A 27,898-nucleotide genomic window follows, 5' to 3' on the forward strand; every position below is an offset into this window, starting at 1 on the left:
AACATGTAACAAACTTAGGTTGATTGAATCTACTGCTTAAAAAAAAGATATCCAATGTTGACATACTCATATTCAATCCTAACACTTTTCAGAGCAACATTTATTTTGGGGTTTTCCATCCCCACTGAGTATCAACATATATTACACAATCAGCACACTTTACAGGTAAACAACCAGTCCAGAATATAAAAGGTCAACATTTGTTTTTGTGTACCAGTTAGTAAGTAGTTGATATACACACAAACCAATTACATACATGTCAGAAGGCACACACACCAACATGGGCACACACACACATATGTTTGTGCATGTGTGCAATAGATTTCTAATATAAACAAAATGACCAATATATTCATCTCTACACCCTAGGTAAATATGAACAAAAAAGGCTGGGGAAAAAAGTTGTTTATCAGCTTAATCTTACACTCAAAATATATTAATCTAACCTTTAAGTAACAAAAAAGTTTTTTTTTTTTTAAACAAACATGCATATCACAATTATTGGCACCCCTGCATTTCTTTGAGCACCCTCCCCTTTCCAAGATAACAGCTCTGAGTTGTCTTGTAATGTTTGATGGGGTGGGAGAACACAGGAAGCAATTTGAGACCATTCTTCCAGATCCTTGGTCCTCGCTTGTGGACTCCCCTCTTCAGCTCACCCCACAGGTTTTCAATGGGGTTTAGGTCAGGGGACTGGGATGGTCATCGCAAAAGCTTGATTCTACGGTCAGTGAACCATTTTCTTGTGGATTTGGAGGTTTGCTTTGGATTGCTGTCCTGCTGGAAGATCCAACGACGACCCAGTTTTAGCCTCCTGGCAGAGGCAGACAGGTTTTTGCCTAAAATCTCATGATGCCATGTATCCTAACCAGTGGTGTAAAGTAGTTAAGTTGTTTTTGGGGGCTATCTGTACTTTACTATTTCTGTTTTTGACAACTTTTACTTTAATACATTCATAAAGAATGTATTATTTTTTAAATATATTTTTTTACCCCATTTTCTCGTTATCCAATTGGTAGTTACAGTCTTCTCTCATCGCTGCAACTCCCATATGGACTCGGGAGAGGTGAAGGTCGAGAGCCGTGCGTCCTCCGAAACACAACCCAACCAAGCCAAACTGCTTCTTGACACAATGCCCACTTAACCCGGAGGCCAGCCGCACCAATGTGTCGAAGGAAAAGCCAAACACCTGGCAACCGTGTCAGCGTGCACTGTGCCCAGCCAGCCACAGGAGTTGCTAGTGTGTGATGGGACAAGGACATCCCTGCCGGCCAAACCCTCCCCTAACCCAGATGACGCTGAGCCAATTGTGCGCCGCCCCATAGGTCTCCCGGTTACAACCGGCTGCAACAGAACCTGGACTCGAACCTAGAATCTCTCGTGGCACAGCGATGCAGTGCCTTAGACCACTGCGCCACTCGGGAGGCCCTAATTTTGATCCTTAAGTATATTTAAAACCAAATACTTTTAGACTTTTACTCAAGTAGTATTTTACAGGCTGACGTTCACTTTTACTTGAGTAACTTTCTATTAAGGTATCTATACTTTTACTCAAGTATGAAAATTGGGTAATATTTCCACCACTGATCCTTACAAGGTTCCCAGGGTTTTTGGAAGTAAACAGCCCCACAACATCACAGATCCACCACCATACTTATTTTCTGCATGACCATGGCTCTCTTTTTACACCAAACCCTTGTTGCCAAAAATCTCTATTGTAGTCTAACCAGACCATAGAACGTGGTTCCAATCAAACTTCCAATGACATTTAGCAAACTCCAAGTGCTTACATTTGTGGCTTTGTTCTAGCAACCCTTTCAAATAACTTTTTGGCATTGGTGGCGTCTAATTGTAGTTTTGGAGACTTGGTGACTCCAAGATGTTACCCTTCTGCAATTCTCCAACTATTATCCTTGGAGATTTTTTTTTTGCCACTTGAACCATCCTTCTTAATACACTTGCATCCTCTTCGAGGCAGGTTCATCACAGTCACCAGTTGTTTAAAATGTATTATTAATTATTATTAATGATTATTATTATTAATTATTGCCATTATTGCCATTGGTATTTTCAGGCATGTAGCTATCTTTTTATAGCCATTGCCTGATTTGTGAAGGTCAACAACCTTTTGTCCATGTTGATGGATGACTAAGGGATTTAGTCTGTGTGTCACCTCATATTTATACCCCTGTCATGGATGACCTGTTAAGAGTTCCAAGACTCAGATCAGAATATACATACAATTGATTTTGTTAATAAGAATTTTTTAGGTGTGGCAATAATTCTGACGCATGTTTTAGAATAACTTTTTTTCTTGATTTGTTTTACATTTTTGTTTTTAGAATTTGAACTCAATTAAATGTTACGTTCATATGATATTTGGAGTGTAAGAACAAGTTGATAAACAACAATTACATTTTTTCACAGCCTTTTTTGTTCACCTGGGGTGCCAATAATTCAGGAGGGCACTGTATAATCCACTATGTAACCTACATGACCCAACAATGTATTGCAAAGTAATAACAATCTCTCAGAATGGTAGCCATCTCGACATGAGTATTTCAATTTAAAATGTTAATATACATTTAAGTGCAAATAATGAAACTAATAGTGATCAGGAAACTTTCTCTGTCAACTCCATCACAGACTATTTTGCTTGCATCATTTATTTACAATGAAACCCATTGGGGTGTCCATTCAACCAAACCTTCAATCCAGCAAACCCAGAGTTTTGCAAATAACAGTTCATATATGTAAAAATGCAGTCTTATTTGACATTTTTAACATGGGCCATTGTGTTTTTCCGTGGCAAGGGCATAAAGGTATTTTCACAGATGTCAGATTCCAGATGTCAGGTTTGCTCGAACAACCACAGAATGGTTTGTAATAAATGCACTTTGCCAAACAGCACAGAGATATTTGACAGTTATTAGCAGTGCTTTGTATGCCTGGCTGTTTCTGTTAGATCACAGTGGTCTTGACAAAGAGCAGTGGATGAGTCAATATTTTCAGCTTCAGGACAAATAGGAGAGGGGGGATGGGAGGGACACTTCATGGCTCTGTGTTGTGGATTAATACTGGTGACTGACTGCACACAAAAGTCTCTAATGACATGTGCAGGCCAGGGCCCAGTCAGCCAATCAAATCCTCAGACTGAAGTTGCTACTGTATGTATGTGCATGCACATTGCTGCTGGTCAATATGATCTTGGATCTTGGAAACAATGCATATTGATCTGTATATATTGTGTGTATACTTTTTGATGACCTACTGGAAGTGTTCACAAATAATATTAATGCTCTTCACAGGTTAGTTTAAGATTCCAACTGGTCAAGATTGAAACCAGAAATTCAACCTCAGTGTTTGAAAACACATTGCGGTTCTATTTTATTTATTTAACTAGGCAAGACAGTTAAGAACAAACTCTTATTTACAATGACGGCCTCCACCGGCCAAACCTGGGCCAATTGTGCGCCGCTCTATGGGACTCCCAATCACGGTCGGTTGTGATACAGCCTGGATTCAAACCAGGGACACCTCTAACAGTGAGATGCAGTGCCTTAAACTGCTGTACCACTCGGGAGTAGTGTTGGGGATTAACACTACTGGGATGTTCAGTGCACTGCACACACAATAAGTGAATTCATCTTTGATAAAACTTTGAGTGTTTTGTTGCTAACATTAGACAAAATTACAAAACATATCAAGCTCATCACCTCAATTCTCTCTCTGCTAAACCAACATCAACATACTAGAACTGTCCTTGGAGTTAAATGGTGTGAGTAACTAGACTCTGATAAAGTGCTTTACCATCTCCTCAAGGTGCTGTTTATTCAGAGACGTCAAAGTAAACCAGTATCCATACGTTTACCTTTCAACACAATATATATTTGTATGGCTTGTAATGTCAATAGGGAAAGTTAATTATCTTCTCCCTAAACATTGAGTCTTCAGATCCCTATTACTAGCCCATTCAACCTCTCTTTTGTATCGTCTGAGATTCCCAAAGATCGGAAAGCTGCCGCGGTCATCCCCCTCTTCAAAGGGGGTGACAATCTAGACCCAAACTGCTACAGACCTATATCTATCCTACCCTGTCTTTCTAAGGTCTTCGAAAGCCAAGTTAACAAACAGGTTACTGACCATTTCAAATCCCACCATACCTCCTCCGCTATGCAATCTGGTTTCAGAGCTGGTCATGGGTACACCTCAGCCACGCTCAAGGTTCTAAACGACATCATAACCGCCATCGATAAGAGACATTACTGTGCAGCCGTATTCATCGACCTGGCCAAGGTTTTCGACTCTGTCAATCACAACATTCTTATTGGCAGACTCGACAGCCTTGGTTTTTCAAATGATTGCCTCGCCTGGTTTACCAACTACTTCTCTGATAGAGTTCAGTGTGTCAAATAGGAGGGACTGTTGTCCGGTCCTCTGACAGTCTCTATGGGTGTGCCACAGGGTTCAATTCTCGGGCCGACTCTCTTTTCTGTATACATCAATGATGTTGCTCTTGCTGCTGGTGATTATCTGATCCACCTCTACGCAGACGACACCATTCTGTATACTTATGGCCCCTCCTTGGACACTGTGTTAACTAACCTCCAGACGAGCTTCAATGCCATACAACTCTCCTTCCGTGGCCTCCATCTGCTCTTAAACGCAAATAAAACTAAATGCATGCTATTCAATCGATCACTGCCCGCACCTGCCCGCCCGTCCAGCATCACTACTCTGGACGGCTCTGACTTAGAATACGTGGACAACTACAAATACCTGGGTGTCTGGTTAGACTGTAAACTCTCCTTCCAGACTCCCATTAAGCGGCAGCGTAGCCTAGCGGTTAGAGCGTTGGACTAGTAACCGTTGCGAGTTCAAACCCCCGATCTGACAAGGTACAAATCTGTCGTTCTGCCCCTGAACAGGCAGTTAACCCACTGTTCCCAGGCCGTCATTGAAAATAAGAATGTGTTCTTAACTGACTTGCCTGGTTAAATAAAGGTAAAATAAAAAAAGCATCTCCAATCCAAAATTAACTCTAGAATCGGCTTCCTATATCGCAACAAAGCATCCTTCACTAATGCTGCCAAACACACCCTCGTAAAACTGACCATCCTACCGATCCTCGACTTCGGTGATGTCATCTATAAAATAGCCTCCAACACTCTACTCAACAATCTGGATGCAGTCTATCACAGTGCCATCTGTTTTGTCACCAAAGCCCCATACACTACCCACCATTGCGACCTGTACGCTCTCGTTGGTTGGCCCTCGCTTCATACTCGTCGCCAAATCCACTGGCTACAGGTCTCTGCTAGGTAAAGCCCCGTCTTATCTCAGCTCACTGGTCACCATAGCAGCACCCACTCGTAGCACGCGCTCCAGCAGATATATCTCACTGGTCACCCCCAAAGCCAATTCCTCCTTTGGTCGTCTTTCCTTCCAGTTCTCTGCTGCCCATGACTGGAACGAATTGCAAAAATCTCTGAAGCTGGAGACTCACATCTCCCTCACTAGCTTTAAGCACCAGCTGTCAGAGAGGCTTACAGATCACTGCACCTGTACATAGCCCATCTGTAAACAGCCCATCTATCTACCTACCTCATCCCCATACTGTTATTTATTTAGCTCCTTTGCACCCCGGTATCTCTACCTGCACATTCATCTTCTGCCAATCTACCATTCCAGTGTTTATTTGCTATATTGTAATTACTTCACCACCATGGCATATTTATTTCCTTAACTTACCTCATTTGCACTCACTGTATATAGACTTTTTTTGTTTTCTTTTGTTCTACTGTATTATTGACTGTATGTTTTGTTTATTCCATGTGTAACTCTGTGTTGTTGTATGTGTCGAATTGCTACGCTTTATCTTGGCCAGGTCGCAGTTGCAAATGAGAACTTGTTCTCAACTAGCCTACCTGGTTAAATAAAGGTGAAAAAAAAGACATGAGTCTTCGTTTTCCACACATTCAAATGGCTTACCAAAAGGTATGTACACTTAAAAAACAGCTAAACATGTGTCCTATGAGCTGTGGTATCATTTACAGTGACAGTCATGTGCTTTATTAACTTGTTTTTAGTTTTGATGTGGACAGTGAAACTGAGGAAAGGCATTGGAGTGATGGTGTTTTTTTTAATGTGGTATACCATGCAAATAGTCACAAGCACAGTCATAAGCAGTCAACCCAGGACAGCATTGGCTATAACAGCTTCTGGTGTATTGTCCTTTCATTTCAGGTATTTCCTCAATTTAAAAATCAATCTCAATGTATAAAAAAATGTTTGTGGAATCAATGAAAAAGGCCCATTTCAAGGTAAAATGTGGTTTGCCTTGTTATAGCAGTAAGATAATTCTCATTCCAAATGTATTGAGTAACTTGTATCTCTGTAATAGGCTATGTTATACTATATATCTAAATAATTTACCAATTATTCTCAACCAATAGAATGACCAACACTAAGGAGTGTTCTCATCGTGCCTTGTTAGAGATGTTGAATCTGACCCTAGGTCAGTTTCTACACAGACAGAAGTAACTCTCTAAGTACATTAGTTTTGTTCGTACAGTTAATGGCCAATAGGTGAATTATTAGGATAGGTTTGTACTCCTAGCCGATCTACAGCACAGAATTTGGTGATCTACAGTCGTAGCCAAAAATTTTGAGAATGACACAAATATTAATTTCCACAAAGTTTGCTGCTTCAGTGTCTTTAAATATTTTTTTGTCAGATGTTACAATGGAACAATGCATAATTACAAGCATTTCATAAGTGTCAAAGGCTTTTATTGACAATTACATGAAGTTGATGCAAAGAGTCAATATTTACAGTGTTGACCCTTCTTCTTCAAGACCTCTGCAATCCGCCCTGGCATGCTGTCAATTTATTTCTGGGCCACATGCTGACTGATGGCAGCCCATTCTTGCATAATCAATGCTTGAAGTTTGTCAGAATTCGTGGGATTTTGTTTGTCCACCCGCCTCTTGAGGATTTGACCACAAGTTCTCAATGGGATTAAGGTCTGGGGAGTTTCCTGGCCATGGACCCAAAATATCGAGCCACTTAGTTGTCACTTTTGCCTTATGGCAAGGTGCTCCATCATGCTGGAAAAGGCATTGTTCGTCACCAAACTGTTCCTGGATGGTTAGGAGAAGTTGCTCTCAGAGGATGTGTTGGTACCATTCTTTATTCATGGATGTGTTCTTAGGCAAAATTGTGAGTGAGCCCACTCAAATAACTGAGAAGCAACCCCACACATGAATGGTCTCAGGATGCTTTACTGTTGGCATGACACAGGACTGATGGTAGCGCTCACCTTGTCTTCTCCGGACAAGCTTTTCTCCGGATGCCTCAAACAATCGGAAAGGGGATTCATCAAAGAAAATGACTTTACCCCAGTCCTCAGCAGTCCAATCCCTGTACCTTTTGCAGAATATCAGTCTGTCCCTGATGTTTTTCCTGGAGAGAATTGGCTTCTTTGCTGCCCTTCTTGACACCAGGCCATCCTCCAAAAGTCTTCGCCTCACTGTGCATGCAGATGCACTCATACCTGTCTGCTGCCGTTCCTGGGCATGCTCTGTACTGGTGGTGCCCCGATCCCGCAGCTAAATCAACTTTAGGAGACGGTGCTTGCTGGACTTTCTTGGGCACCCTGAAGCCTTCTTCACAACAATTGAACCACTCTGCTTGAAGTTCTTGATGATCCAATAAATGGTTGATTTAGGTGCAATCTTACTGGCAGCAATATCCTTTCCTGTTAAGCCCTTTTTGTGCAAAGCAATGATGACGGCACGTGTTTCCTTGCAGGTAACCATGACAGAGGAAGAACAATGATTCCAAGCTCCACCCTCCTTTTGAAGCTTCCAGTCTGTTATTCAAACTCAATCAGCATGACAGAATGATCTCCAGCCATCACTGGCATGATGTCAGCTGGTCCTTTTGTGGCAGGGCTGAAATGCAGTGGAAATGTTTTTGGGGGATTCAGTTCATTTGAATGGCAAAGAGGGACTTTGCAATTCATCTGGTCACTCTTCATAACATTCTGGAGTATATGCAAATTGGCATCATACAAACTGAGACAGCAGACTTTGAAAATTAATATTTGTGTCATTCTCAAAACGTTTGGCCACGACTGTATAATACCACCCTCATCTGAACTATTCAGTAAATATGACTCACAGCAGTCTGCTATTACGGCCCATGAAAACCCTGTTTTGACACGGCCCCACTTCCATTGGATAAGGCTGTTGGCTCAAAATAAACACAGGGCAATGACAACAACTTTGGTTTGCTCTAGTCGTACAATAACAATGACACAGAACAGTGAAGACGGACACTCACAACAAAACAGCTTTGCTGTTAAAAAATAATAATCATTGTATCTCTGTTTTTGTACAACAAAATAGATCCTCTGGAAGGTAACATACATGTCTGGTGTCCATTAATACTCATCGTACTCTGTCTCCATCTCTTCGTACTCTGTGTTCCCCTGTGTTGAGTATGATCGGGTCTTCATCGAGCAGTTAGAGTCCATCAAGATGGCCTGAGAAGATTACAATTGTATAGAGTCAGAATATAACCAAAGAATTTACTAGAAATTTTAAGAGAACAAAAATTAGCCACCAATAATTTGTTATCAAGGATCAAAGTTTCAGAGACAAAATATGACTCTCGATTGAACACAAAGAGCTTTGTACTGTGGTTACATTGTAACAGTCATGTGGAAGACAACTACCAAGGCAAATTCATCCGCCTGTCTCAGTGCATTCAGAAAGTATTCATTTTGTTACATTACAGCCTTATTCTAAGATTAATTAAATTGCTTTTTTTCTCATTAATCTACAACCAATACCCATGAAGACAAACCAAAAACAGGTTTTTAGAAATATCACATTTACATAAGTATTCAGACCCTTTAAATCAGTACTTTGTTGAAGCACCTTTGGCAGCGATTACAGCCTCGAGTCTTCTTGGGTATGACACTACAAGCTTGGCACACCTGTATTTGATGAGTTTCTCCCATTCTTCTCTGCAGATCCTCTCAAGCTCTGTCAGGTTGGATGGAGAGTGTCACTGCACAGCTATTTACGGGTCTCTAAAGAGAGGATAGATCGGATTCAAGTCTGGGTTCTGGCTGGGCCACTCGAGGACATAGAGACTTGTTGCAAAGCCACTCCTGCATTGTCTTGGCTGTGTGCTTAGGGTCATTGTCCTGTTGGCACGTGAACCCCAGTCTGAGGTCCTGATGACTCCGGAGCAAGTTTTCAACAAGGATCTCTCTATACTTTGCTCCGTTCATCTTTCCCTCGATCCTGATTAGTCTCCCAGTCCCATGCTTAACCGTAGGGATGGTGCCAGGTTTCCTCCAGACATGAGGCTTGGCATTCAGGCCAAAGAGTTCAATCTTGGTTTCATCAGACCAGAGAATCTTGTTTCTCATTGTCTGCGAGTCCTTTAGGTGCCTTTTGGCAAACTCCAAGCTGTCTGTAATGTGCCTTTAACTGAGGAGTGGCTTCCGTCTGGCCACTCTAACATAAGGCCTGATTGGTGGAGTGCTGCAGAGTTGGTTGTCCTTCTGGAAGGTTCTCCCATCTTCACAGAGGAACTCTGGAGCTCTGTTACAGTGACCATTGGGTTCTTGGTCACCTCCCTGACCAAGGCACTTCTCCCCCGATTGCTCAGATTGGCTGGCCGGCCAGCTCTAGGAAGAGTCTTGGGGATTCCAAACTTCATCCATTTAAGAATGATGGATGCCCCTGTGTTCTTGGGGACCTTCAATGCGGCAAAAATGTTTTGGTACCCTTGTTTTGGTACCCTTTTGTGCCTCGACACAATCCTGTCCTTGAGCTCTACGGACAATCCCTTCGACCTCGTGGCTTGGTTTTTGCTCTGACATGCACTGTCAACTGTGGGACCTTAGACAGGTGTGTGCCTTTCCAAATCATGTCCTATCAATTGAATTTACCACAAGTGGGCTCCAATGAAGTTGTTGAAACATCTGAAGGATGATCAATGAAAACAGGATGCACCTGAGCTCAATTTCGACTCTCATAGCAAAGGGGCAGAACACTTATGTAAATAATGTATTTCTGTTTTTTATGTATAATAAATTAGCAAAAATGACATTAGTTAGTTGCAGACATATGCATGTGCAATTTATAAAAGCCTTTCTAACTATGTACAGGTATTGTACAGTGGCTTACAAAAGTATTCACCCCCTTGGCATTTTCCCTATTTTGTTGCCTTACAACCTGGAATTAAAATCGATTTTTGGGGTGTTGGTATAATTTGATTTACACAACATGCCTACTACTTTGAAGATGCAAATTGGTTTTCTTTATTGTGAAACAAACAAGAAATAAGACAAACTGAGAACTTGAGTGTGCATAACTATTCACCCCCCCCCCCCCCCAAAGTCAATACTTTGCAGAGCCACCTTTTGCAGCAATTACAGCTGCAAGTCTCTTGGAGTATGTCTCTATAAGCTTGGTACATCTAACCACTGGGATTTTTGCCCATTCTTCAAGGCAAAACTGCTCCAGCTCCTTCAAGTTAGATGGCAACCGCTGGTGTACAGCAATCTTTAAGTCATACCATAGATTCTCAATTGGATTGAGGTCTGGGCTTTGACTTGGCCATTCCAAGACATTTAAATGTTTCCCCTTAAACCACTCGAGTGTTGCTTTAGCAGTATGCTTATGGTCATTGTCCTGCTGGAAGGTGAACCTCTGTCCCAGTCTCTAGAAGAGGTTTCCCTCAAGAATTTCCCTGTATTTCACCTCACCAATTTGGACTATTTTGTGTATGTCAATTGCATGAAATCCAAATAAAATCTATTTAAATTACAGGTTGTAATGCAACAAAATAGGAAAAACGCCAAGGAGGGTGAATACTTTTGCAAGGCACTGTAACTGCCAAAATAAAGGAAACGCCAAGATAAAGTGTCTTAATAGCGCCAAAACAGCTTCAATGCGCCTTCGGATGGTCTGGAACACTATTGTAGGGATGCAACACCATTCTTCTATGACAAATTCCATAATTTGGTGTTTTGTTGATGGTGGTGGAAAAAGGCGCTAATCCAGAATCTTCCATAAGTGTTCAATTGGGTTGAGATCTGGTGACTGATACACACACACACATACACACACACACACACACACACCTTTTAAACCCCCTATGCTCCTTTGAGACCCCTCTTTCAATGTCACTGAGATCTCTTATTCCAGCCATGGTAGCTACAATAATGGGCAACTCTGCATTTTTATACATGACGCTATTTAGGAATTTAGGAACCACACCTGTGTGGAAACACCTGCTTTCAATATTTTGTATCCTTCTTTATTTTGGCAGTTACCTTTAGACTTACCACCATTCACCACCACCATCTACCACCAAAAGGTCCAAAAGGGGAAACTTTATATAGTTAATCAAGCTGAATCCCCTGCTATCTGTTCATGTATGTGGTGTATCTGTTACAGCAAACAGTAAACATTCACACAATCTGAATGTGGTCAGAGAGAGGTGTTCTCTCATTTGTGTCTAGAAGTAGCTAGCCAACGTTAGCCAGTTAGCGTGGGTCCTTGACTGCCGTTGAACGCTCGGATCAACCCTACTCCTTACTCCTTGGCCAGAGTGTCCAGTGTGCTCTCTGAACGCTCCGACCGCTCTGAATTTACAATCTGACAACGCTCTGGATTTACAAACGCCCAGAGCGCATTCTGGTACTGCAGATTGAATTTACGAATACACCCAAAATCGTAAAATGTTTAGCTAGTCATTTGTTATGCTAACAGGCTAGCAAGAGGTTGCATAGCAACAGCATCCACTTCCGGTAGACAGGCAAAACTCTAGTATGTTCAACTGAAACGATACCATTCGTTTACAGTATGCTAGAATGAACGAATAGTATGTAGTATATACTCATTAAGTATGCAGTATACAGTATGTTAGCATGGGTATTTGAACACAGCTCATGTGTTTGATGTGTTTGATACCATTCATTAATTCCATTCCAGTCATTACTATGAGCCTGTCCTCCCCAATTAAGGTGCCACCAGGCACCATGTGCACAATCGATCCACCTATCCCTCCCCCATGTGCACAAATAAGCCATCCTCTTCCACCTACCCATACACAGCTTACTCATAGTCTAAATCAATTTAGTCTAGGGAACCAAAAGCAGGTAGAAGGTAGAGTGGGGGTGGCCAAAAGCAGTAGAATGCAATACACAGCAATGATGAGACCTGAACTGGTCAAGTTAAACAGACAGCCCATTCAAAGTGTGTCTCATGATCAAAGTGTGTCTCGAGTTCCTCTCTCTCCGTTTCACCTGGTAGTGAAAAGATGGCAATAGTTTGAGCCTGTGGGGACGGCAATGGATAGTTCTCTCTGCATCAGATGCAGCTTTACAAGTAACCAGTATTCAAACGCATACCTCTGTTTAAGTGTGTGTAGTATGTTTGTGTGTGTGTGTGTGTGTGTGTAGGTGTGTGCATGCGTGCACACTTCTGTGCACGTGTGTACAAGGTGTTCAGTGTCTCACCATTTTCTCTTCCCTCCCAGGAGGACTCCTGAGGAAGTAGCAGAGGGGAGCGAAGAGGATGTCCACGACGCCGATGATGGTCATGAGCCAGGGGAACCCAATGTTCTTCGCTATGGCGCCTCCAGCGGACGGACCTTCGTCAGCAAATGGAAGGTTAGTGAGCTTATAGAGGAGCCGGATATAGATTATTTCCCCTAAATTGACATATCGTGATGCCACTCTTATCGTGCCACACTTCAACAAAAAAAGAAACATACATAAGAACGTGTGACAGAAATGTTTTAAAACTATACTATGGGACTGGGTTATTTTCAAGCATCTGATGTTAATTTACCTAAAGCAAAGCCCATACAGAAAGCCACATCAGCAATGGCGTACACAGTGCCATAGACTGACACATGTCTCAGGTCCACCAAATATCCCATGATTGGCATCATAGAGGAATCCACCATGCCTGACAAGAGACAAGACAATGAGAAGTTCAGTAATATCTGTTACAAACCAGATGCTGATTTCATCATCTGTTGTTTCTCTATACAATGCAATACAAATTGACTTACCAATTGCAAAACCAACACCAAAATTCGGAAGTATCAGTCCATAGATGTCCTTAGCGAAAGGGACCTATGACACGACATAGTCAAGGTAAGAAGTGGAAGAGGATTTGTATTGATCAAATGTTTACCGTGTAATTCAGAATACCATCTTTATGTGGTCTCAGGACTTGAGGATCTTTGTTCTCGCACTACATTTGTTCTCGCACAACACAATTGCATAAGGAACAACAATGAAAATGTAATTATCTGTGTCCAGAGAATTCACTGTTTTCTGACTGGCTTTTGAATTGACTTCTGATTGAACTCCCCTTCCCTTCGTAGACTCAAAATATGATTTGGAGACTAATGAGATACAGTAGGACATTAAGACAGTAGGCCTGTTCCAATACTTAGAAAATGAATCCTTACTTCCTCCCTTCTCGTATGTAACCCCTGATCTGACATGACTGGGTTGGTAAAACCCTAGCTTTCACCTACACAACATGACCAAAAGTATGTGGACCCCTGCTCGTCCAACATCTCATTCCAAAATCATGGGGATTAATATGGAGTTGGGGACGCTTTTCACTAGATGTCATGCTGAAACATGAAAGGGCCTTCCCGAAACTGTTGGCACAAAGTTGGAAGCACATAATTATCTAGAATGTCATTGTAGGCCTGTAGCATTAAGATTTCCATTCAGTGGAACTAAGGGGCTTAGCCCAAACCATGAAAAACAGCCCCCAACCATTATTCCTTATCCACCAAACTTTACAGTTGGCACTATGCATTGGGGTAGGTAGCGTTCTCCTGGCACTCTGGGCTCCCGAGTGAAGCAGCGGTCTATTATAAAAAATATAAAAAGATTCGTCCATCAGACTGCCAGATTGTGAAGCGTGATGCATCACTCCAGAGAACTTGTTTCCACTGCTCCAGAGTCCAATGGCGGTGAGCTTTACATGACTCCAGCAGACGCTTGGCATTGCGCATGGTGATCTTAGGCTTGTGTGTGGCTGCTTGGCCATGGAAACCCATTTCATGAAGCTCCCAACAAACAGTTATTGTGCCGGTACAAGAACTGCTTGAAACTCAGTAGTGAGTGTTGCAACCGAGGACAGATGATTTTTACGTGCTACACACTTCAGCACTCTGCGGCCCCATTCTGTGAGCTTGTGTTACTTACCACTTCGCAGCTGAGCCGTTGTTGCTCCTATACATTTCCACTTCACAATGACAACACTTACAGGTGACCGGGGCAGCTCTAGCTGGGCAGAAATTTGACGAACTGACTTGTTGGAAAGGTGGCATCCTATGACAGTGCCACGTTAAAGTCACTGAGCTCTTCAGTAAGGCCACTATACTGCCAATGGCTGTGTGATATATATTTTACACCTGTCAGTAACCAGTGTTGCTGAAATAGCCGTATCCACTCATTTGAAGGGGTGTCCACATACCCCTGTTTTTACAGTGCCTTGGAAAGTATTCAGAACCCTTGACTTTTTCCACATTTTGTAACGTTACTGCCTTATTCTAAAATTGATGAAATTGTTTTTTTTTCTCCATCATCAATCTACACATAACACCCCATGATTACAAAGCAAAAACAGTTTTTTTAGAAATTTGAAATAACTGAAATATCACATTCACATAAGTATTCAAACCCTTTGTTCAAGCACCTTTGGAAGCAATTACAGCATCAATTACAGCATTGCTACACAGCTATTTTCAGGTCTCTCCTGAGATGTTCGATCGGGTTCAAGTCTGGGCTCTGGCTGGGCCACTCAAGGATATTCAGATACCTGTCCCGAAGCCAGTCCTGCGTTGTCTTGGCTGTGTGCTTAGGGTCGTTGTTCTGTTGGAAGGTGAACCTTCGCTGCAGTCTGAGGTCCTGATTACTTTTTGAGCAGGTTTTCATCAAGGCCTTTCTCCCCCGATTGTTCTGTATGGCCGGGTGGGCAACCCTAGGAAGAGTCTCGGTGGTTTCAAACTTCCATTTAAGAATGATGGAGGCCACTGTGTTCTTGGGGACCTTCAATGCTGCAGAAATCTTTTGGTACCCTTCCCCAGATCTGTGCCTCGACACTTCCTGTCTCAGAGCTCTACGGACAATTCCTTCAACCTCATCACTTAGTTTTTGCTCCGACGTGGACTGTCAACTGTGGGACCTTATATAGACAGGTGTGTGCCTTCAAATCATGTCCAATCAATTGAATTTACCACAGTTGGACTCCAATCAAGTTGTAGAAATATCTCATGAATGATCAATGGAGCTCAATATCGAGTCTCATAGTAAAGGGTCTGAATACATTTTTAAAAAACTGTTTTTGCTTTGTCATTATGGGTTATTTTGTGCTGATTGATGAGGAATTTTTATTTATTTAATCAATTTTAGAATAAGGCTATGTAACATAACAAAATATGGCAAAAGTTAAGGGGCCTGAATACTTTCCGAAGGCACTGTATAGTGTATACCCAATAGTGTTAACCATATCCTTAGATGGACCCCCTGATTCAGATGATGCCACCAGTCCAAACAGGTACATTAATGTTAGCATTGTGTTGAGCTGGATGCTAAAAGCTACCTGATAAAGATGTGTCTAGTACTCACACAGAGGATGCTAACCCCCACGAGGACCATCCCGATGAGAGAGCACAGCCATCTGGGAAAAGAGGAAAGAGCAGTTCAGGGTCTGCCAATGACAACAGTCAATGTCCCTCTCCCCTCCCTTCACAGTTGTTTTTGTACCGCAAGCCCACAAAATCTCATTTATTACAATAATAAACTTCAAATAAATGACAGAGGAAGCAAATGGATCAATCTGTTTTCTTTGAGACTGGATTAGGACATTTTGAGAAACAAATGTTAGATTTTTTTTCAAACTTTCTAAAAGAATACTTCTATGACTACAGGCAATATTTGAGCCCTGAAACACATGTATTTTCATAAAGTGTGAGGTAAAAATCTATTGATTTAAATGGGACTGTGCACACACAACTGTGGTAAACAAACAAACGTTAGCCAAGCGGTTACCACTGTCACGCTGTAGACTTCAATAAACAGCAAATACCCAACCTGCCTGAGAAATCTCATTTAGAGTTGCTCAATAGCACAGGAAACAGATACCAACGTAGGAAAAGATAAGGAGACCGAAAAAAAACGGGAGTCATTTCCCTCCCTACCTCCCCATCTTGTGCGCGAGGACGCCAAAGATGTTCGTTCCAATCAGGTAGGAGATGCTGGCTGGCAAAAAGGCAACGCCTGGCAGAGAGAAAGATAGAGAGGGAGGGACAGAGATCAGTTGAGAGAGATTAGGGTAGAGCGAGAGATAGCAGGGTACAGAGGGGCCCAGATAAACAAGCACATTATCCGTCTCTATCATAGGGCTCCAGCATATCTCCTAGACACAGTAATGAGCACTCCCACTCTCCACTCGCCCGCAAATGAAACCCTAATATCCTGTCCTCCCCCCCCCCCCCCCCCCCCCATGTCCCTCCATCCTCTTTCTCATCCCCCATTTATCTGTGCGAGTCCTCATCGTCAATGCCACTAATAAAAAAAAAGTAATAATGGCGGGAAAAGAAAAAGAGTAATTCGGGTTTCACTAAAACGAGAGGTTCAATGAGGTGGAGAACGACTACAGATCCCTTTCAATGGTCATCTAGATGCTGTATGAAGTTTTTGTGAATTCACAGTTATACGCCACAGTGTCATAATCAAGTTATTATTGTGTTATGCTGTTTCTTTTTGCTGTGTTTTCAAACCTCGAGTTCAAATGAAGGCCATTATTCTAAGTACATTCAGCAAGCAGGGTAGCCTAGTGGTTAGAGCGTTGGACTGCCTGTGGTTCTGCCCCTGAACAAGGCAGTTAACCCACTGTTCCTAGGCCGTCATTGAAAATAAGAATTTGTTCTTAACTGACTTGCCTAGTTAAATAAAGGTAAAATAAAAAATGTAAAAAGCAGAGTGGTTTCATGTGCAGCATTGTCAATAGGGGAAACAGGGTTGTCAAGAGGACAAAAAGGAAAAGAAATGTCAAAATACCTAGCTGCCATTTTCTTGGACACATGGTCTCCATCATCCAAATAGGCAACGCTGGTTCTAACATTGCAATGGCCATGTTTGCAAAACAAATGGATCCTGGAAAAGAGAATGTGATTGAGGATAAGTGGATCTTGGGCCTGTTATTCTCCATCTTTACACATTTTTATGTCCCTGACAGCCCCCCCCCCCAGGCATAATACCCAGTATTAGGCTGCCCTGGCAAAAGGGCATGGTAATTGAAGTGGTGGGGAGTCTAACTGACACATAGATGTTGTTTCCCCAAGCACTTCAGCATCACACACACACCAACACACACAAGCAAATGTGCACGCACACAACACACATACACACTCTATTCTGATGCGGAGATGACCCCTTCTAACATGCAGTGCTCGCTCCCTCTCAACACTCTTTCTGGCAATAATACTGTTCTTAACCCAGAAATCAATTGGTAGGCTCAGTGTTGGTCTTTTCCTAGCTCAGGGCAGAAATTCAACCACTGGAATACAATTTGTTCGAACATCTCAGTCAATTCTTCTTCCACATCTTTGCTCCCACCTAGTTGCTTTTTATTTAGTGTGACTGAAATGGGAAATGCCACAGCAGGTACTTCAGAATGAAGTAATAATATGAATGATGAATTCTTACCTGCAGCAATGAGTATGTATGGATCTTTAATAAGGCTCCAAAGTGAGGACCCTTTCTGGCTCTGTAGAGAGAAAAGGGTCAGGAAATGTAGAGCTAAACGGACAGCTGTCAGTTTCATGTCAAAACTGATTAATACAAAAAGGCAGCCTCGAATAATTATGTTACTGCAGTGCTGTCTGTACCTTTACATCATTCCACAATGATGTACAGTTATGTACAGTTACTATCTGTGCTTTCAGTATGCAAAGTGTTTGTGCACACTGAAATACCACTGTTCCTGCTCTTACAGTAATGAATAGGAAATGTCCACACATAGCCATTGAGTTCACTAATGACTGGCACAGGTGTGACAATAACCTCTTGTCAGTTACTATGACAACGTCTCTAAGCTTAATGATCATGTATTCACATCACTGTTAAAAATCTCAGCAACAGAGATTTTAAATTTTATTTTAACTAGGCAAGTCAGTTAAGAACAAATCCTTATTTTCAATGACAGCCTAGGAACAGTGGGTTAACTGCCTTGTTCAGGGGCAGAACCACAGATTTTTATCTTGTCAGCTTGCAACCTTTCGGTTACTAGTCCAATGCTCTAACCACTAGGCTACATGCCGCCCAGCAGTGATGTACTAATAGTGAGGATTATGTCATATCCCCTTCCCCTTTTCCCTTTTTAATATTCATCATCCACAACTAAACAATGTATAAGCGCCATTGGTCTGAAAATCACAGCCACCATCTGATTGGGTCTCTGTCACTACCTCCTTGGTATCCGTGATGACTGATATGCATCAGCCTCATAGATCAAAGTCAGAGGGGCTCTGATAGGAATATCCATCCCAGGCACATGTCTCCTCTAACTGGGATGGTAACCCATCATACCAGAGACATACACAGCACACAGCTCAGGCTGCCGCTCTGATATAAAAACCTGGCTGGAAGACACTTCCAAACGGATCATCACTCATGGCTGTCACTGTGAGCGGCTGAAGTTCATTTCTCTGCTTATCTGCTTATCTGTTTGCATGGCAGAAGAGTTCTGACAGAGAAAAGTGTATTTACTCAGTGTTAAATTACTTGTAATGGCCTGTATTCCCTAAACAGTGTAAAGCACTTTAAGCATCTGGAAAGACGCTGTATGAATCCAATCAAATCACTTATAATACTCTATTGATCCCCGCATTCATATCACAGTGATCTGGTGATTGTGAACACATTCTTCCACAATTCCAATGAATTTACATCAATAATCATAAAAAGAGCTGTCAAATCGATAGCCATACACTCACCTCTGGTTCCACCTTTGAGGGCTGGAGAATGAACAGTTGCAGTGCTGTTGGGAGACACAGAGGATGAACTTAGTTAGCATGCCTAACAGGTGACTCCAGATTAGAGAAAACAGAATATCTGCATTATGATAGACAGAAACATGGCCACATGACTTACCTCCATCCAGCACAGCCAGAACAGCCAGAATGAGGAAAGGTGCTGTTTTCCCCACAAACTCATACATGACGCTGCCGAATGGTGGGCCCACTGGGTGGAAGAAAGTAAAGGTGGTCAATGATTTTGTGCCAAATGTTGCCTGTTACAGTAGTCTACAAAGAGCTCAAATACATCATAAATTGTGTACATACCCAGCACGCCCATGGCCAGACCACCCAGTGCTATCCCGATGGCATTTCCCCTCTCCTCATCATCTGTGTACACACTGGCAAGCATCCCCATCCCTAGAAGAAGAACAGAACATGTAAGCTCTTATATACAAAGGTACATTTCACCTGGCCATATCTATTTAGTTGGTTTGAGCAGTCAGGGTTATATACAGTGCCTTGCAAAAGTATTCAGACCCCCCACATTTTCACAATTAAAATGGATTTAATTGTCTTTTAATTTATTATTATTATTATTTTTACATACATAGAACCAGTCAAAAGTTTGGACACACATACTCATTCAAGGGTTTTTCTTTATTTTTTACTATTTTCTACATTGTAGAATAATAGTGAAGACATCAAAACTATGAAATAACACATACGGAATCATGTAGTAACCAAAAAAGTGCTAAGCAAATCTAAGTATATTTTATATTTGAGATTCTTCAAAGTAGCCACCCTTTGCCTTGATGACAGCTTGCACACTCTTGGCATTCTCTCAACTAGCTTCATCAGGAATGCTTTTCAACAGTCTTGAAGGATTTCCCACATATTCTGAGCACTTGTTGGCTGCTTTTCCTTCACTCTGCGGTCCGACTGACTCTCAATTGGGTTGAGGTCGGGTGATTGTGGAGGCCAGGTCATTTGATGCAGTACTCCATCACTATCCTTCTTTGTAAAATAGACCTTACACAGCCTAGAGGTGTGTTGGGTCATTGTCCTGTTGAAAAACAAATGATAGTCCCACTAAGCCCAAACCAGATGGGATGGCGTATCGAAGGGGCGCATTGATGGGGTGGCTACTTTGAAGAATCTCAAATAGAAACTATATTTTGTTTGTTTAACAGTTTTTTGGTTACTACATGATTCCATATGTGTTATTTCATAGTAAAATGTAGTAAAATAAAGATAAACCCGTGAGTAGGTGTTTTTTTTTTTTTTACCCTTTTTTCTCTCCAATTTCATCATATCCAATTGTTAGTTGTCTTGTCCCATCGCTGCAACTCCCGTACGGACTCGGGAGAGGCGAAGGTTGAGAGCCATGCGTGACCCCACCAAGCTGCACTGCTTCTTGGCACACTGCTCGCTTAAGCCATCCGCACCAATGTGTCCGAGGAAACACTTTCCAGCTGGTGACCGAAGTCAGCTTGCAGGCGCCCGGTCCGACACAAGGAATCGCTAGAGTGTGATGGGACAGGGACATCCCGGCTGGCCAAACCCTCCCCTAACCCGGACTACGCTTGGCCAATCGCACGCCGCCTCATGGGTCTCCCAGTCGCAGCCGGCTGTGATACAGCCTGGGATCGAACCCGGATCTGTAGTGATGTTTTTAGCACTGCGATGCAGTGCCTTAGACAGCTGCGCTACTCAGAAGGACTAATTGTAAGTTTTTGTCAACAATCTACACAAAATACTCTGTAACGTCAATTTGGAAGAAAAAGTATCAAATGTTTAAAAACATTAATAGAAATGTAATAAATAAAATATAGTCGTTGCATAAATATTCAGCTCACTGAGTCCATACATGTTAGAAACACCTTTGGCTGCGATTACAGAGGTAAATCTTCTTGGGTAAGTCTCTAAGAGCTTTGCACAGCTGGATTGCACAAGATTGACCTATTATTATTTTCTAAAATCTTCAAGCTCTGTCAAGATGTTGGTGATCATGGCTAAACAGAAATGTTCAAGTCTTGCCATAGTATTTCAAGCAGATTTAAGTCAAAACTGTAACTTGGCCACTTAGGAACATACACTGTCTTCTTGGTAGGCAACTCCAGTGTAGATTTCTCTCCCAGTATCTGGTATGAAGGAGATTTTAAGCAGGGTTTGCTTTAGGATTTTGCCTGTGCTTAGCCCTGTCCCGTTTTTTTAATCCTGAAAAACTCCCCAGTATTTACTGATGTCAAGCATACCCATACCACGATGCAGGCACCACCACGCTTGAAAATAAGAAGGCAGTTACTCAGTGATGTGTTGTATTGGATTTTCCACAAACATAAGGCTTGCATTTAGGACAAAAAGTGTATTCCTTTGTCATGTTTTTCTTGCAGTATTACTTTAGTGCCTTGTTGTATACAAGATGCATGTTTTGTGTATTTATGTTCTTCTTTTCTCTCTGTCATTTAGGTCATTATTGTGAAGTCACTACAATGTTGCTGATCCATCCTCAGTCCTCTCCCGTCACAGCCATTGACACCACTTTTAAAACCACCAATGTCCTTAAGGTGACATCACTGAGCAGTTTCATTCCTGTCCTGCAGCTCAGTTCAGAAGGACAACTGTATCTTGGAGGTGTCTGGGTGGCTTAATACATAATGCACAGCATAATTATAAATTAGACCATGCTACAAAAGATATTCACTGTCTGATTTTTATTGTTACCTATTTACCAATCACTGCCTTTTTTTTAGGAGGCTTTCGAAAAGTTCCCTGGTCTTTGTAGTAAAATCTGTGCTTGAAATTCAATTCATGACTGAGGGACTTTACAGATGTATGTATGGGGGACAGAGGAAGGGTTAGTCGTTTAAAAATCATGTCATGTCCATGTAACTTTTCATGTGATTTGTTAAGCCAAATTTTACTCCTGAACTCATTTAGGCTTGCCTAAACAAAGGGGCTGAATATTATGCAACAACTATATTTTTGTTGTTTCATTTTATATGAATCTTTAATTCTTCCACTTTGACATTTGACAGAGTATTTTGTGTATATTGTTGACAGAAAAATGACAATTACATCAATTTTAATCCCACTTTGTAACATAAAAAAAATGTCAATCTGAATACTTTTGCAAGGCAATGTATTTCTTTATAGCATACTACTACATACATTATTATTATTAGTTCTTGAAACACTGCTCTTCATTTATCCCAGGGCTGCTTGCAACAAATCCTCTGTGAATGTTTGAATAGACACTTACCAGCGTTACGTTAGGGAGTATTTGTTGTTCCTCTCACCACATCACCTTTCAATAACTCAACTAGAGATGTGTATAAGAAATGCCTCATTGTTCAACGAGAGAGACAAAGATGCATACCAAGGTAGGCCTACTGTAATAACAAAGGGGATGGTTCTGGGGAAACGGTATGTGCTTGCTGCTCCTGTCTCAAAGTGAAGCTAATCCTGAAAGCATCTATAAATGTCAGGGGTAATGCCAAGGACCTTACCAGCCACAGAGGAGCAGGAGGAGCCCACACCCTGCAGGGATCTGGCCAGAAACAGCAGAGTGTAGCTCGATGAGAAGGCGAACACTTTACAACGACGACAATAGAAATTCAGACGACAAAAAAAAGAAAAGAAAACATCAATCATGAAAAAATATAATTGAAACACGGTGTGAGATCTGGAAACAGGTGTGGATGTGACAGGTGTGGATGTGGTTAATACTTACTAATGGTTGACAGGAACATAATACAGAACCCAGCAAACATGGGGATCTGGTATCCTATTCTGTAAGCACATTGAGACATCCTTTCTCAATACTATAGAATGTAATGCAATACTATATAAAACAAGACACATAACTACAGCTCATCTAACATTAGGCAGTCAAGTAGAAGTTGGGCAGAAACACTCTTTGGCCTCGTACACACTGCATTTGACACAATGGTTGTGATACAACTGATATTTGTGTGATACACACCTGGGAGTTGGTCTGCACAAAAACTACACAATCATGGTGTGGTGTCAATGCTTTTGTAAATATGCATTGTGTGTACTTAGAGCCTTGTTCCATGTACCTGACATGCATGACTTGCCTTGTGTTGTCGTTTCCCACACGGAAGGTGACTATGGGTAAATAATAGGATTCTATTGTTTGCTTCAATTACAGAATATTGTGGTGCCCGAGACGTGCCTGAGACGGTAAATATTAGCCTTGATTCATTCGTCTATAACTGAGCAGTGAGCACTGCTAGAGCTCAAACCTTGACTGACTTTACCCATGTGAGCATTCCATAAGAAAATATTTCACAGTAATATCTCTGACAAATTGGTCTTTCCGAATAGGTGCGCTAACATACAGATATGTCTACAAAATTACTGATCCTTAGTATAATCAATATTGAGTAATTTCAGAATACAGTACGTAGTTCAAAACAATAACTACAAGTGCTTGTAAAGTATTACAAGTAGGGATCCATACTGAATGCATGCATGCAGAGATGCATAAATCCAACACAAACCACTAAACAGGAATTTAGCTATATGGGAACAGGCTGGATTAGATCTAACTGACATGACATTTGGTCTCAAAATAGCAATATACAAATGGCAGCGTTCGATTTGACTCCCTGTCACTTGAAAAGAGTCTGTTCCTGGTCTTTCTCTCCATGGACCTTTGACTGATTACCCAAACGCAAGCCAAGCTGAGCCACCATTTAGCTCTGGGCTAGCAGGAAGCCCTGGCAGGCACCCACACTGCATGTGGCTTCACACTGAAGATACACATTGGCCTAACCTGCATGCCTGCTGTCATCTCATTTTAGTGTCATTCAAAACTACTTGTCTTAATTATTAGTATTATTAGTCAAATCAAGTCATAACTGTATGAAACCACCCCTTTATAACCATAATTAAAACATTTGTGCAACTAGGGAATCATTTTAAATGCTAAAACTCTTCATAAACTAGGGCAACATAAATAGACAGGTTTTACGAAACCTGAATTATAGTTGCCATGCAAGCCAGTTCACAGCTGGCATTTCATTGAAATAATCTAGAAATAAGTATGAAAATTAGATAACACAAAACACACCAACCAGTGTGGTCATGTCAATCACCCACCTGTTGGTGAGAGGCCCAATAAAGGGGTTGGTGATGAGCTGTACAGTGGCCTTGGAGGCAAAAAGTAGTCCCACTTTCACATTCTCATTGAGAAGCTGGTCATCTGCTTTGGGGCAGTCAGGCTCTGTGGAGTTGTGGGGTGTGAGAGCCGAGGTGGAAAGAGAGACCGCCTGCGTCTGATCCAAGGGTATGGGTGTGGAGTCCATTGGGCCCCCGTTGGTTACCCTGACAGAGTTGTCATAGAGGGACACGATGGTATGGAAGGTTCCAGAAGGGGTGTGTGGGGAGGCCGTGGTGTGATTCTTGGCCATGTTGGCTGCTGCATCATCAACTGTGTATAGGTAGCTGGGGATGATGGGGACTACCAGGAAGAAAGGAGCAGAAAAACAGATGCTGAAAAGTGTTATATCTACTATAGTATATTCCGATATAACCTCATCATCCAAAGAAGTCTGTGTGGAATATAATTACGAATTTATTTCATATTTATTTGATTTTCGTAGCGGGTAGGACATTAGGACACACTCCATTTCTTTCAAAGGTTAAGAAAAGATTGATTTAACTCATGTAGCTATACATGTGCCAGATAACACAGTAATTGGCCCCATTAAGATGGTTTTAGCTTATTATTTTCACATTATTGTTATTATCATGCTTTTATCATATTGTTATTCACACCCTTGCTGTTTATAGATTTGTCTCCAATCACGTATGAGCATATACAGCTACTCTAGAGTCATTTCTGACTGATAAATTCGGACATTCTTCCAATGCGCATCTGTATCCATTTTGCTCAATGGACATGTCCGGGAGACGTGACGGCACGATCTCAAGCAAAATAACAGCATTCATGTGCACATCAATGTCATCCATAATCTATCTGATATGACTGGGAGATTCATTGGTAATGGCAATGCTGATGCTTTCAAGGAAATCAAGAGAGCTGGGGACCTTGGGACCAAAAATATACAATGGATGTAGATGGATGAATTCCATGGCCAAATCATCTGTAGCGGGCCCACCATCCCGGCCCACCATAGTTTTCATTTACTAATTACTATTCACTTGGCCACGTGAAAGGCGATATAAATGATGACCAATTATTAACAATTAACCTCCCTGTGAACTTTACACTAAAGGCTACATTCAGCTTTTGAAAATGCCTAAGGTTGTAAACAACTGATAACATGAATAATCAGAGGAAATGTTTAGGGAAAAACATTGTAGCACATAGGCCACTTACTAATATGTTATTATGGGTATATTTACATTTTAATTCACAATATGTTGGATTTATGACATATTTTATTCATTCATTCTGAACTTGGACTCAGGAGTAGACGTAACATAGTGAAAGTAAATCCGGGATGTTCCAATTATTTATTTACATTTTATTTCACATATTTAACTAGGCAAGTCAGTTAAGAACAAATTCTTATTTACAATAACGGCCTACCTTGGCCAAACCTGTACGACGCTGGGCCAATTGTGCCCCGCCGTATGGGACTCCCAATTACATTTGGATGTGATGCAGCCTGGATTAGTATGATATGTTACATTTGGTATGTATGTATTCATTTGTGGATGTCCATCATCCATTTCGTATGATATGTTAAGAATTACAATTCGTACAATATGTAACGAATTTCCAAAATGTAAAATATGTTACGAATTCCAATTTGTTGTTGCTAATGTTAGCTAGGTGGCTAACACTAACATGTTAAGTAGTTAAAAAGTTGTAAATAGTTGCAATGTTGCTAATTAGTTCAAATGCTAGTTGTCTGTGATGAGATTCGATCACGCAACCTTTGGGTTGCTAGACATTCGCGTTATACACTCACCCACCCTACTTTCAGTTTTACCTTAAGTCACCTTCTGTTTTATGTATCATACCACACCTAACATATAATACAAATTTATGTGTCCATGATTTACGTTTACTATGTATAGTTTAGTCTATGAGACCAGGCTGTCATTCTTACTCATTGTGCTATCTAATATTGGATATTGGATGAAAACCAATGTGTATCTTATTTGAATAAAATGTAACAACTGAAGTAGCTAGTGTCTAATTTCGTATATAATTAAAAAGCTTCATGCAAGGTAAAATTATGAGCAAATCATAGGCTTTAGACTAGACAATATTTATTGGGTAGACAATATTTATTGTGGGGGGGGTAATAGCCAAGACCGAATAACTTTTTTTCCACACCAAAAATTATAATTGAACTACTCTAAACAAAAAGGAGAATACAACCTTCTTACAAGTGAAACAACAGAACATTGCATTGGTGAAAATAATATTGTCGGTAGCCCACATTGTTAATGGGTTAGTTTGGCTAGCAACAGACTCGAATTGTCATTTAGACAGGCATTGATACGTTTCAATGGGCGAAACAACAGTTGACACAACAGTAACAGGTGTGAAAATAATTTTTCCAAAGTTGCACCTACCGACCACCGTTAGAAGCATATTATCCAGCAGCAAGGCGATGAAAACGATGACCAGGGTCAACTTCCTCGATTGTCTTTCCTCTCTCATCCATGACAATAAATTAAATTCTCTCAGAGTGTCTAATCTTCCCATTTTTTGAGTCCACAAAGGAGCGAGCGAAAAAAGATTTGCTCTGGGGAAATAACAAACGTTATGGACACCAGAGAGTGACAGTCCTAAAAATTTACTTTAGCACAAGAAGCCTAATGGCAAATTAAGCATTCATACAAGGCGATGTAAAATGACTTGATGTAGATTGGAGAATACTCAAATAAATCGCATATGTGTCATGAGAATAAAACAGAAATTGGGACATCTGCTTCAATAAATCGTGACCTGTAATGTGACATAATGGTTGAAATCTTACCTTAGATGCACATTAGCAAAAATCACTTTGCGGCTGCAAACCGTGGTGAAAGAAACGATATGTGTAGGGCGTTTTAGTTTCTTGACTGGTCCTTGACGTCATGCAACTTTTATCATGAACATCCTCACCTAGAGCACAGCAGTGTCTTGAGAAGGGTGCAACTGCAGCCCGCAATTCGGGGGCGTTCTTACATGTGGGCATTTCTGCATCTGCGGGAACCCCTCTTTATACTTCTATTGATCCATTTTAAACTCTTACTCCAGTATATAGGCAGGGGCGCTCCAGTACAGTAGATGGCAGGGATGCAACATAATGTTAGATGCCATACGCTGATAAACCTCACAGGCAGAAGAGGCGGGGGCGACAACTGTAGCTAGCTATAGCTACCTAAGCTAGCTAAGTGTCCTTTGCCGCTGTTCTGTTAACGAAGGCTAGGGCAGGAGGGAGCCGTTCCGCTAATGTCATCCGTGTTCATCATGGCTAAAAAGGACATTTTGTTTTCAGGAATTTTTACGATATGGCCAATTTTGACATTCTGGCTGTGGAATACAGTGAAAACCGTTTAGCACTGCCTTCTCCCAATCCTGATTTGTCCAAATAATCAATGATGAAAACCCAAATCCAGGAACTACTGCTGCTCGTAATCACATAATTCTACGTAAGCCTTGACAGATTCTCGCTGTTTCATCTGTCCACGAGAATCTGTCCACTAGAGGTTACGTTGAAGACAAAGTCGAAATAGTGAAAGTCTGTGTTTTGATGATGTTCATGATATGAAATCAATACAATCTGCAAAATTGTAATTATTCGCCTACCTCCTCAT

The 27,898-nt window shown here is 41.4% G+C and overlaps 1 protein-coding gene across 1 annotated transcript; it reads right to left on the reverse strand.

Annotated features, from left to right (window-relative positions):
* Positions 1-85: 85 nt before the first annotated feature.
* On the reverse strand, positions 86-27,177 carry LOC115112701 (synaptic vesicular amine transporter-like). The gene is given in 17 exon segments (XM_029639727.2): positions 86-8,549; positions 12,549-12,682; positions 12,883-13,002; positions 13,109-13,172; positions 15,693-15,744; positions 16,265-16,343; positions 17,127-17,222; positions 17,775-17,835; positions 19,064-19,107; positions 19,221-19,310; positions 19,412-19,504; positions 22,597-22,680; positions 22,821-22,879; positions 24,215-24,575; positions 26,669-26,841; positions 27,076-27,116; positions 27,118-27,177. Coding segments are annotated over 17 exon segments (1,713 nt in total). The 3' UTR covers positions 86-8,447.
* Positions 27,178-27,898: the final 721 nt, after the last annotated feature.

The sequence above is a fragment of the Oncorhynchus nerka genome, linkage group LG28, assembly GCF_034236695.1.
Source record: "Oncorhynchus nerka isolate Pitt River linkage group LG28, Oner_Uvic_2.0, whole genome shotgun sequence".
NCBI lineage: Eukaryota > Metazoa > Chordata > Actinopteri > Salmoniformes > Salmonidae > Oncorhynchus > Oncorhynchus nerka.